The 13,839-nt window shown below is 37.5% G+C and overlaps 1 protein-coding gene across 1 annotated transcript in view; it reads right to left on the reverse strand.

The window, feature by feature from the left end:
* Positions 1–9,824: 9,824 nt before the first annotated feature.
* The window catches only part of LOC149143078 (putative phospholipid-transporting ATPase 4), a 59,675-nt gene continuing 55,660 nt past the window's right edge, over positions 9,825–13,839 (reverse strand). Inside the window, exons 8-10 of the mRNA XM_089449768.1 lie at positions 11,513–11,611; positions 11,134–11,325; positions 9,825–10,947 (exon numbers count right to left, since the gene is read on the reverse strand). Coding sequence (XP_089305894.1) covers positions 10,285–10,947; positions 11,134–11,325; positions 11,513–11,611 — 954 coding nt within the window. The 3' untranslated portion in view covers positions 9,825–10,284. The remainder of the gene's footprint in view (positions 10,948–11,133; positions 11,326–11,512; positions 11,612–13,839) is intronic.

Raw genomic sequence — 13,839 nt, forward strand, 5'->3', positions numbered from 1 at the left:
AGTTCCTATTATTTTAGCAAGAGCAGACTCACAGGAAAGGGGAATCCGCCCCTCTAGCTGCTACCATAGCAGGTCATTGTACTCAATGAGATTTGAACTTCGGTCTGCCTAGGCTTCGTCCATGCGACTTACCATCAAACCACACATCACTATACTTGATTGTGATATTTTTATTGAACTCTGTAGGAGGCTTATCGTAGGGTCGATGGATGTCTAAAGTCGTAGGGATGCCGAATTCGAGTTAGATTATTTTTTGTTGAACTACGGAATGGTGTTGAACCATAGGCTATTGAATTGTCCTTTCACGGTTGGAACACGGGCCCACTTAATTTACTTTATTTCTTGTAGCATTGTTGTTACATTTAATATCGTTGCATTGTTTTTATATTTAATATCATTGAAATCATATGTGTTGAGCTAAGCAGCGATTTTATTGATTTGTTGTTATATTTAATATCATTGAAATCATATTTGTTGAGCTAAGGAGCTATTTTATTGATTACAATATTGTTAATTACATATGATTATATTGTCTTATCTTATTGCATACAACACTCGGAAGTTTATTGAATCCCTAGCTATTTGAAGAGAAAATTAGGACAAAAATTAGGGAAAAATCCTACTGCCCCATTATAGTGGTATTAGAGTGCAAAGCATTTTGTTAGTTATAAGTATATGAGCCTTGTATGCTTCCTACGGATACAAGCAAAGGCACGGTAATATGTAGAAAGAACGCCCATCGTTCAACCATGGAGGAAAGAACATGGCAAGATGACTCTAGCATCCTACTACATGAATTAATCCAAGGCCAACAATAGATGAGCCAGCAATTGCATCAATAAGGGAAACAAATTCTTCAGGGTCAACGAGAGATAGCCCAAGTATTGGCTCAAGGATAACAATAACTCGCCCAACTAATCATTCATCTTACAAGGAAAAAAAATGTTGCTGCCAACAACTGAAGGAAGTGGAAACCATATTCCTGGACCACCCAATACCAGAGCAAGCAGTGAAAGAAGCAGTCAGTCGTTACTCCCACAATTCACAAATAATCAAGTACCAACAACCCAAGAAGCAGTTCAGCCAAATCAATTGTTTAATGAGTATGTTTGAGATTATGTAAGATTAGAGGAAAACACTTGAGTGGTGATGACCTTCAACAAGTACAGCAACTTTAGATACCAGAATAGACCTCAAGGGCAACCTAATGGAGAATTGGCACACAAGGTGATCAAACTTCCTTTACGCTCATTTGATGGATCATCTAAATGTATAAAAAGGGCTTGGGTGCAAAAAATGGACACCTACTTCAAGTGTAATCCTATGCCTCAAAAAGGCACAATCCAATTTGCCACATTACATTTAGAAGGGGAAGCACATGAGTGGTGGTATCATGGTCTAGTAACTTAGGGACATGCCAACATCACTTGTTATAAATATTGTACACAAAGGATGATAGAAATATTTGATCGAAAGAACCCAGACATCCACTTCAGAGAACTGGCACTACTTAAGCAAACAAGGTCACATGAAGAGTTTATTGTAGAATTTGAGCACACCGCAGTTATGATAATAAATATATCTGAAGAGCGATTAGTTATGCTTTTCAATGAAGCATTAGTTGAGCCCCTACAAGCATGGTTCAAAGCATTCAATATCTCCACTCTTCAAGAAGCCATCAAGAAGACTAGAGACATGGGAAATGCAACCAATAAAGCTAAGGCTCCATCCAAGCCTTTCATTCCTCCAAAAGATAAGGAGAAGAAGTCTTTCCAACATGATGGGCCTAAAAGGGATAGACTAGATGAGGAAACTCAAAGCGAACTAAGGAAGAAAAAGCTATGTTTTACTTACAGAGAACCATGGGAACTTAGACATTGTTGTTTAGGAAAGGGGATGATACACTACATCGAAGTGCTCTCTGATGACAAAGAAGAAGAAGATGCCACTCCAAGTACCGATGAAGAGCCACCATAGAAGGAAGCAAAGGAAGAAGAAAAACCTAACATCCCTAAGGAAGCACCACCACAAGAGGATAGGCCCAGCAGAGAAAAGAAGATAGGACCACAGGTTAAGATTGCAACCCTTTCGGGCATGCCCAAGTATTACACCTTCAAGGTTAGGGGAGTATTCAAGGGACAACACATCACTTCCCTAATGATGGAGGATCCGCATACAACTTCAATGATGCAACACTAGTAGCTAAAAGGGGACTTCCCACCAAAGAGTTTGAAGGCTTGGATGAGATAGTTGTAGATGGGTACAATTTGGATTGCACATGGTTGATCCCAGGTTTGAGTGTAACTCTCGGTAACTTTACTTTTACCAGTGATTTATATGTAATAGATCTTGCAGACCTCAACATGATATTGGGGTTTCAATGGCTGTATTTATTGGGAAAACACACTATGGACTACCAAGCCTTGGAAATGGAATTTAGACCACCAAATAGTAATGAGGTCATATTAAGAGGCATGTCAAATGGTGGGTCGCAAGTCATTTCAACCAGGAGGATGGGAGCCCTATTTAGGCATGGGGATATAGCATACGCAGCAGAATGTAAGGTTATGAACCAAAGGACTCCCAACAATGACAGACTGCAATATAGGGTAGATATTCAACAAATGCTAGACAAGCATGCTCCAATTTTTGGTGACATTCCTCCAGGATTACCTCCTAAAAGAGGATTTGAGAATACTATTGAATTGGAAGGAGCTAATCCTATGATCACCACACCATACCGAAATTCGAATAAGTTCAAGGATGAGATAGAAAAAACTATTCAAGAATTGTTTCCCATGGGCCATATCAGACCTAGCACACGCCTGTTTGCATCCTCCATATTTTTGGTGAAGAAGAAGGATGGCACGTGGAGAATGTGTATTAATTATCGAGCTCTCAACAAGAAGACCATCAAAAATAGGTATCCCATTCCCAAGATCGATGAATTGTTGGATGAACTCCATGGGGCAGTGTACTTTTGGAATATCGATTTATGATCTGGGTATCATCAATTACAAGTTTGAGAGGAAGACGTGCCAAAAATAGTGTTCATATGTCACTACAGATACTTTCAATTTTGGTCATGTCATTTGGTCTAACCAATGCCCCTGCCAATTTCCAACCATGAATGAACAGTGTTTTCAACAAGCAACTAAGGAAGTTTTTGTTGGTATTCTTTGATGATCTTCTCATCTATAGAAATACATGGGGTGATCACTTGGGGCATTTGGATCAAATATTGAGCATCAAGCAGGAACAATCCCTTTATGCAAAGGAGTCAAAGTGTCCGTTCGGATTGACGGAAATCCTTTATTTAGGACATATGATTAACGCAAAGGGGGTACAAGTCCATCAAGAGAAGATCCAGGCAATAGTGGATTGGCCTACACCCAAAACCCTAACAGAATTACAAGGGTTCCTTGGGATCTGCAACTACTACTGACGGTTCATTAAAGGGTTCTCCCAATTAAGTGCACCTTTGACGGACTTAGCTAGAAAGGGAGCATTCAGGTGGACATGGGAATCTGATAGGGCGTTCAACAAGCTCAAAGAAATAATGAACTCATGTCCAGTTCTGGCTCTTCATGACTTTGGTCAAATTTTGATATTGGAGTGTGATGTGTCAAGAGAAGGAATAGGGGATGTCCTTCTTCAAAAGGGCCATCCCATCGCATTCGAAAGCCGGAAACTAGAAGATTCAGAAAGACTTTACTCCATATATGACAAGGATATGTTAGCTATCATGCACGTGTTGGAAAATTTCAGACAGTATCTAATGGGCAATAGATTCATATTCAAGACAACCCACAACAACCTACACCATTTCTTGGGACAAAGGGACCTGAATGAACGACAACATAAATGGGAAATTAAAATCCAAGCTTACGACTTTGACATTGAATACGTGAAAGGAAAGAAGAATGTTGTGGCCAATGCACTCTCTAAGAAACCAGCCACATGTGCTCTCATGGAAATTGCAGAAGATTGGAAGGCACACCTCTCAGCAGAATATGCCAAGAACCAGTTTGCTTGTGCACTAATCGACAAGATCATCCAAGATGACAGGTACAAAATAATTGATGGAGTCATTTATTATAAAGACAGGATATACTTGGTTCCTGAATCTACACTCAAGGAAAAGATCTTGAAGGTTACACATGATATTCCTTCAGTTGGGAATCAAGGATTCTTCAAGACCTATCAACAGATTCGGGAATGGTTCTCGTGGAAAGAGCTCAAGGAAGATTTGATGAAATATGTCAAGGAATGCATGACTTGCCAATAGAATAAGGTTGAGCACACATATCTTGCGGGTCTTCTCCAACCTCTACCAATCCTAGCACAAAAATGGGGGAGCATCTCAATGGATTTCATCACAGGGTTACCTAAGGCACAAGGGAAGGACTGCATCTACATGATCTAACCAACGCCCCTGCCAATTTCCAATCACGAATGAACAGTGTTTTCAACAAGCAACTAAGGAAGTTTTTGTTGGTATTCTTTGATGATCTTCTCATCTATAGAAATACATGGGGTGATCACTTGGGGCATTTGGATCAAATATTGAGCATCAAGCGGGAACAATCCCTTTATGCAAAGGAGTCAAAGTGTCAGTTTGGATTGACGGAAATCCTTTATTTGGGACATATGATTAACGCAAAGGGGGTACAAGTCCATCAAGAGAAGATCCAAGCAATAGTGAATTGGCCTACACCCAAAACCCTAACAGAATTACAAGGGTTCCTTGGGATCTACAACTACTAATGACGGTTCATTAAAGGGTTATCCCAGTTAAGTGCACCTTTGACGGACTTAACTACAAAGGAAGCATTTAGGTGGACATGGTAATCTGATAGGGCGTTCAACAAGCTCAAAGAAATAATGAACTCATGTCCAGTTCTGGCTCTTCATAACTTTGGTCAACTTTTGATATTGGAGTGTGATGTGTCAAGAGAAGGAATAGGGGACGTCCTTCTTCAAAAGGGCCATCCCATCGCATTCAAAAGCCGGAAACTGGAAGATTAAGAAAGACTTTACTCCATATATGACAAGGATATGTTAGCTATCATGCACATGTTGGAAAATTTCAGACAGTATCTAATGGGCAATAGATTCATATTCAAGACAAAGCACAACAACCTACATCATTTCTTGGGACAAAGGGACCTGAATGAACGACAACATAAATGGGAAAGTAAAATCCAAGCTTACAACATTGACATTGAGTACATGAAAGGTAAGAAGAATGTTGTGGCCAATGCACTCTCTAAGAAACCAGCGACATGTGCTCTCATGGAAATTGCAGAAGATTGGAAGGCACACCTCTCAGCAGAATATGCCAAGAACTAGTTTGCTTGTGCACTAATCGACAAGATCATCGAAGATGACAGGTACAAAATAATTGATGGAGTCATTTATTATAATGATAGGATATACTTGGTTCTTGAATCTACACTCAAGGAAAAGATCTTGAAGGTTACACATGATATTCCTTCAGTTGGGCATCAAGGATTCTTCAAGACCTATCAACAGATTCGGGAATGATTCTCGTGGAAAGAGATCAAGGAAGATTTGATGAAATACGTCAAGGAATGCATGACTTGCCAATAGAATAAGTTTGAGCACACATATCTTGCGGGTCTTCTCCAACCTCTACCAATCCTAGCACAAAAATGGGGGAGCATCTTAATGGATTTCATCACAGGGTTACCTAAGGCGCAAGGGAAGGACTACATCTACATGGTAGTAGACAGGCTGACTAAATTTGCACACTTTTTTGCCATCTCAACTGATTACTTAGCCAAACAAGTGGCGAAATTGTTTTTCAAAGAGGTCTTTAGACTGCAATGGTTGCCAAAGAATATAGTCAGCGATCATGATAGTAGATTTATGAGCGCATTTTGGAAAGAGATTTTCAACCTAGTGGGAATTGAATTGACCCCTAGCACTAGCTATCACCCTGAAACTGACAGTCAAATAGAAATTGTGAATAAGTGGATTGAGGGGTACCTACAAAGCTATGTAACATGTCAGCAAAAGGCATGGATTAAGTGGTTGTACCTTGGGGAGCATTGCTACAACACCAACTACCACTTATCCATTAGGATGACACCATTCAAAGCTCTGTATGGAAATGATGCACTATCCGTCATTGATAGAATTTTTGGAGACAGCGAAGCACCTATTTCCAAACATTGGATACATGAAAGTCAAGACATTCTTAGGGTACTTAAGGAAAACATACAGGCTGCTCAAAATCGGTTGAAAATGTATGCAAACCAACATTGGACAGAGCACAAAAGGCATGGATTAAGTGGTTGTACCATGGGAGCATTGCTACGACACCACCTACCACTTATCCAGTTGGATAACACCCTTCAAAGCTCTGTATGGAAATGATGCACTATCCTTCATCGATATATATTTGGAGACAGTAAGAAACCTCTTACCAAACACTGGATGCAGGAGAGTCAAGACCTTCTTAGGGTACTCAAGGAAAACATACAGGTTGATCAAAATCGGCAGAAAATGTACGTAGACCAGAATCGAACAGAGCACAATTTTGAGGTAGGAGATCTTGTTTTCTTGCGATTGCATCCCTATAGACAATCCACACTCAAGAAAAACAAGGCAGAAAAATTGAAGCCGAGATTTTATGGGCCTTATAAATTTATCCGTAAAGTGGGCGAGGTAGCATATGAATTGGAGTTGCCAAGTGACAGTCGAATTCACAATGTATTCCATGTATCATGCCTCAAGAAGGTTGCGGCTCAGCAAGTCACCACCTTTGTCAAATTGCCACCATTAGATGAAGAGGGACAATTGGAATTGGTTCTAGAAACGATCATGGTCATGTGCTAAAAGAAGTTAAGAGGAAGAGCAATTCTGGAATATCTCATTCGATGGAAAATTTTACCAAAAGAGGATGTGACGTGGGAGGGAGAACAACTTTTGCAGCACCCGGACTTTCAATTGCTTGAGGGCAAGCAATCTCGGGTAGGGGGGATTGTAATGTCCTCTACGAATTGAGGAAAATTAGGACTTATTAGCCTATACATCCCCGTAGGCTATAGTCCTCCATTAAGAGGATAAAAAATACCCATTGTTGGGTAAATTTTGGGTCAATTGGGTGAAAAAACCCAAAACTGGGGTTTTGAGTAAGGTTCACTCAATCAATTGAATAAAGATGAAACCCCTTAGAAAATCTATAAATAGAGGAGGCTTGAATTCATTTTGGAACATCAAGTTTGGATCAATTCATTTGTTTTCCTGAGCTTAGATCTAAGGGTTTTAACACCCCTTCTCCCTAGACAATTTCGGTGGTGAAAGATTCCACACTAGTCGTCTTTCCTCTTTCCCGCTCTCTTTCCTCTCCCTGTTATGGTACAAGCTTCTATCTAGGCAAAAAAAATTGTGAAGGTTGAGCTTTGTTTTGGATAGTGAGATTCTGGGAAGGTTGTTCTCTATTTGGCGATAATTTTATGTAGTGATCAGTTTAGGGATGCAGGGATTTTGATGTGAAAAGTGAACTCCAATTTGCTCTGATTTTGGGCACATGTCGTTCCTATAATGCAAAGTATTCCTTGCAAAAGTTGATCCGTTGGTCCTGAGCAGAAGAAGTCATCCAATTGATAACGAAGGTCAACTCTCTTGGGATGTCGACAAAGGTTGTGACTTACAGTGCAGGTATGTGATTACACTCCTATGGATTGTGTATTTTTCTATTGGTGAGTCGTGGTCTGAGGGATTCCTGAACTAAAACCAAGTTAATCAAAATATGTTCATTGTATGCCATTTCTTCTTATGAGAGTTCATGAGGCAAATCATTGACAAACAGGTGTCGATTTCTTATGGCGGCAGATCCTAACCAAACGTGGCTTTGCACTGTGGCATCCAAATTGATTTTTGGCATTCGTAGTGTTTTCCTGTAGTGTTGTTTAGGGCTTTGGGTCAACCCTAGAAGGGGTTTACAAATTGCAGAAGTTTGATTGAGGTATTTTTATTGATGTTTGTAGGAGGGTTATCGCAAGGTCAATGGATGTCTAAAGTCGCAGGGACGTTGAATTGAAGTTAGATTATTTTTTGTTGAACTACGGAAGGTTGCCGAACTATAAATTATTGAATTGTCCTTTCTCGATTGGAACATGGGCCCACTTGATTTGGATTGTTTCTTGTAGCATTGTTGTTACAATTAATATCGTTGCATTGTTGTTATATTTAATATCATTGCAATCATATTTGTTGAGTTGAGGAGCTATTTTGTTGATTACAGTATTGTTAGTTACATCTGATTATATCGTCTTATCTGATTGCATACAACACTTGGAAGTTTATTGAAGCCCTAGCCATTTGAAGAGAAAAATAGGACAAAAACTAAGGCAAAATCCTATTGCTCCATTACAACGGAGGTCATTCCAACCCCTTGTGGACTTTATTTAGGATGCTATATGTGATCCAATTATGACCATTCATAAAAACACTATTGAAAACATTTACAAATGTCATTGATGTTAGTGAGGATGTTATTGTTGATGTAAAATTGATCACAAGAGCTACCTAGTTTTAGTTTTAGGGCATTGCTATAGGCATCACCGTGGACACTTCTAGTCTCAAGTAGGGGTGTTTCCTTGGTCACAAATTTGGATGCTTCTTGGGGCCCAAAATTGGGTGTTTCCTTAGTTACAAATTTGGACATTTTTATGATTTCAATTTTAGACAATTTAAAGGATGCAAATTGAGATATTTTTGCTAATGCAATTTTGGACATTTATTTGGCTGCAGATGTGGTCATTAGAAACATTACCACAATTATGGACATTTCTAGGATCGCAATAGAGGCGACATGAACATTACTAAGGTCATTAATATGGACATTTTTGCAGCCATAATGCTGATCACTTTTAATGGTCGTCACTTAATGGCATAAGTTACAACTAGAATTTCAACCAATTCATGCAAATTAAATAATGAAAAATTTTAAAAATAAACTCTGTTATCAGCCATTTAGATAGTAATTTTGATGGAAACCAATCCAAATTGTGCCAAGGTTGAGCACTTTCAATGTTTTTAAAATAGGAGAAACTCATGATTCTGCCCTTTCTTTCTACTATGTAAAGGTTGACAGGTTAAAAAATCTATTTAGTACGATAGAAAAAACTCATCTACAACTGTACATCATTAAGAAGCAAACGTTTCTGCTTGGCGAGCATGATTCTAAGAATTTTGTACAGATAAATTTAACAATGACATTCATTAGTGTGCATGTTGAAATGAAAGTTCAGTATCCAAAAAAGTTTACAGTATCATAACTAACAAGAACAATATCACAATGGAATCCTTTTACTGTCAGTAGGTTGATATCTAGTGGCACTTACTGCAAGTCAATTTCCAGGATCTATAGATGTTTTATTGCAAATAAAATCTGAATAGCTTCCGCTGCATTTGATCTTTGCATCATCAAGAGAGGATCTTTCTTAAAAAAAAAAATAGCTTCCGCTGCATTCGATTTTTGCATCATCAAGAGAGGATCTTTCTTAAAAAAAAACAGCACATGGCTGAAAGCAGAAGAGAAACAGAAGGATTTTCTCTCAAAATTCCTATGCATGGAAAAATCACTCCTGGGCATTACAGTGTGATCCAACTATTTATACACAACTCATTGTGCTTTGGGAGCTTTTGGCTCTTCCAAAGACAACCACCTGCCTATCGCACTGATGTGCTCCAAAAGGAACCAGAGTTTATGTCATCAAGCTACATGTCAGATACAAATTCAGAACTAATGCAGCAATAATACAAAGTCGTCTTTTAAAGTGCAAAAGTCATCAAGATGGAAAGCATACAGTAGAAATTCTCATCATTTCTGAAAATACTAAGAAAGTTATTCAATGAGCTCTTTTACAATTTACAGAATCAGTTTGCAGATAGAACCTTGGTCTTGACAAATTGCCTTTTGTACTTCAAAATTAAAATATTTTGAAATACACAGCAGACCTTCCAAAAACTTGCTGCCGCATCGGTAATGGTACAAAAGTTGAATTGTGAAATAATACAAATCTTGAGCCCTTGGCTAAATGAATAGAATAATGGCAAAAAAAGCCGGTAAAAGAATATTCATGGTATAGATCTGCAACTCTACAAAAACATGTCCAAATTTGTAGCTTCATGCAAAATGTAGGCTTTCCGTAACAAGGCTGGCCAAGGCCAACTGTTTTCATGCGATGTTTCCTTCAAATGTCAGATGTTTGCATCTACTCTGGTGCTGACTTCATGCAAATTGTGAACTTACTCGAGATCAGGACTGGACAAAGCTGAACGCTTTCTGTGCAACCTTTCCTTCAAATTTCGGATCTTTGCATCTACTCTTGCTGAAAATCCTATTTTAGTTTTTTGCTTGGCTTTTGCCCGCTCTCTGAACCACATCTTAACATCATTGACATCTTTCCTTAAAAACTTAATTTCTTGAATAATATGGTGATCCATGGGTTTGAATGCTCTCTGAAAGGCAGAGTGTGTAAAATATGGAAGAAGAGAAGTAAGTACAATAAAAACTGTAGTGAACCAGTACATAGGAGCAGGCCCAACTACTCCAGTTAGGATTTGGAATGCATCTGTTGAGATAATGGGAGACATCATACCATATACGAGCAACACAATGTACCAGAGACCAATACTTCCCCAAATAAAAAGGTGTTGTATCCATGTAAAATGGCTGATAGCTAGTGCAATCTGGCAATTGACAGTCCAGATGATACACGTGAACATGGTTGTTCCTACAATTGCCATATCAGGTGTCTGCCCTCCAACACGAAATGCTTGATGTCGAAAGATACCGATATTAAAAAAGAATGTAATAAGAGACACATAAACTCCATTTGCCAACCATCCAAGTACACGGTACCAGTTAAAAAATATATTCCTTGGGCCCTGCTGATAGAGAGCAGGGAACTACAGCACAACACAGAATTAATAATCAGAAAGAGACTCCATCTTCGACAATGAACAAAAGTAAATCAGTACATATAAGTAAAGATGTTTTATACAAGCTTTATTCAAAAGCAATGATGAGTGAATATAATAAAATAATTCAGAATTTTCTAAGAATTTTCACCAGATGGAATATGATTTTTGTACCTGCAAACATACTTCAGATGAAACATCCTGCTCAAAAACCCCCAAAGATATGACTGGCAGTGATGTCAAAATAACATTGAAAAGCAACATATACCAATCATCATATATGGGCTGTCCAGAGAAACTTGTATATGCTTCAAAATAGAAGAGTGTAAGCCCAAAAGATATATTTTTGTAAAAGAAATAGCAGATCTGCACCATATAGTCAAATGATGAGGATAAGATTAAACAATTTCTTAATAAAATAACACAAAGGAAATCATCATCACCAATAAGCCAGAACACAAAATGATTGCAATACATGAGTGGCACTATACTTGTTACAAATTCCTTGTGACATTAACATTCTCTATTTTATTTCAACATTAGGAATCCATACCATCTGTGCAATCCTCTTATAGCACCAATGTCCATGAACCACGAGCAAGCGCTCCAAAAATCGAAATTGTGCAATAGAGAAATCACTAGCCATGACTGCCTGCAAAGATAAACAGAGATGAAGCAACTGAAATTGTAATTGAAGAAAGTGAAAATCAGATAAAAACATTAGATAAGACCTCGAAGAAGCTACAAACCTGAACTTTACAACTGCAAAAATTCAGAGCCAACAATAAACAATGGAGCTCAATGTATTTAAGAAACAAGGAAACCATAAAAATGGTCTTAAAGTATTGCAAAACTTCATCATGAGTGAAACAAAAAGAACCAATGGCATGTCCTATCAAATACATTTGGAAAGTCGAGTAACTTAATTAACCTATGAAGCTGACTAAGATATAAGTTGGTTTAGCAGTGAATGAAACAACTTCAATATAGTAGCACAATTTATCCCAAAATAATTGTTAATTATTTTTGCTGTGAAAATCATTCTATCAAATTTCTTCTACGATGCTAGTAAGAGATGACCACTGAGGATTTTGAAGACCAAAAGAAACCTTTTCTTAGACATATACGACCAATTTTAGTCATGTTTACTTCTGCCAAGATAGGTATATGTTTGACCAGTAAGCTTAAGGCTTGATTTTTATTTTGCAATCCTGCATTATATTTTAAAATAGTTGTATAATAATGATTCCTTGATAATAGAAAATCCTTTCAATGGATACATTTTAAAAAACAAATTGCATTGCAAGCTTCCTTAAAACAAATAAGTCCCCTAAAAGAAACCATGGTCCTTTCTTTTTCATTTACAAAACAATCTCGAACCTCTCCACATCAAGAAGCAAGAGATAGCGAGAAGAATAACAAAAAAGAATTGTATTATATGATATGAACAATTACAAGGATATATATTTACCCCAAAAAAACTATGGCATTTTTGGACAACTTTCCAAACTCTAAAGTAAGAAAATTTGGAGTTTTTGAACCTTTAAACACTGCTAATATGAACTTCAAAACTACTGATCCCCATAGAGAATATAATATGCAAAAACTTGTCCTTTGAATGGGGAACACCTTTAGACCATGGCCCTGTCCTTTCGGTGACATACTCCTATTTGTCATGCACAAGCCCAAATGGAAAAAATCCAAGTCCATATTCATCAAAATACCTTCAACTTAAATGACCAGCCCTGCTAAGAGAGATTATCATTATAATGATTAAATATTAAAGCTTAAGAGAACTTCATAAATAGACCTGGCACCTTACCAAAGAGTGCTACAGAAACTAAGCACCTTGCACATACAATTATAGTTCACTAACCTAGATCGCAATGTTTTCATATCTTTCACAAGAAGTCTAGTCAGGTTTGTACAGTTCAGGTATATGCTATTGGGTTATTGATTCTAGGTGTGGGTTTGAGTTGATTGGTCTTACAAAATCAACATGGCAGGTACAAGGTGAGGCAAAATACTTGAATTATAACATATAGATGGAAGATAAGCATGACGCATAGTAAATATGACAGGCATAAAATAATTTTAGAAAAGCTGTACCATGACAAATCAAAACAATAACATAGACTGACAATTTTAGATACAAACTTTGATTGACTTTCAATAAATCAAGAATAAAATCAAAGCTAAAGCAAGAATTATAGCATGTCTTAATATCAAATTTACAATTTGAAAGTGCTGAGTTCTCAGTACACTGAAATCAAACTTTGATACTAAACAATACATATATAATCCTACACAATACAAATAAATACAAGACCCACCTTCATGCATAGATGACAGATTCTCCATTGCCAAATGTCACATATAGCAACTATTGCATCATGATTTAGATCCATGAACGAGTTCAATGAAACTTTGAACTAACAATTTTCCTTGCCATTTACAAGTAACTCTTTCACAAATCAGACTTCTGAAGCACTCTCACTATAAATATAATGTGTATATTCTTCAACATCTCCCATCTTTTTCTTTTATGTCGACAGTTTCTAAGGGAATTTTTAATCACAAATCAATTGTGTTAGTAATTATTTTATTTAAGTTTGTTTAGATAGAAGTTTATTTAGAAAGTTCTAAAGAAACTCTGAACGCAGAGAAAAGAAAAACACATAAAAGGACAGAAACTGACCCGACACTAACCAGATATTTCTGCCAAGTTTTTTCAACGTTATCTGAGATCATTATAAACTTCTCACCAGTCTTCAGATCACCCAAGAAATGTCCAGGCTGAGGTTTCTATATTCCCATAGATTTCCAGTATGGAAAAGCCATCTTCAAGATGCAGGAAATGATTTCCAGGATCATAGATTT

Source organism: Pinus tabuliformis, chromosome X (genome assembly GCF_031772625.1).
Source record: "Pinus tabuliformis cultivar Carrire ecotype Pingquan chromosome X, CPIR1, whole genome shotgun sequence".
NCBI lineage: Eukaryota > Viridiplantae > Streptophyta > Pinopsida > Pinales > Pinaceae > Pinus > Pinus tabuliformis.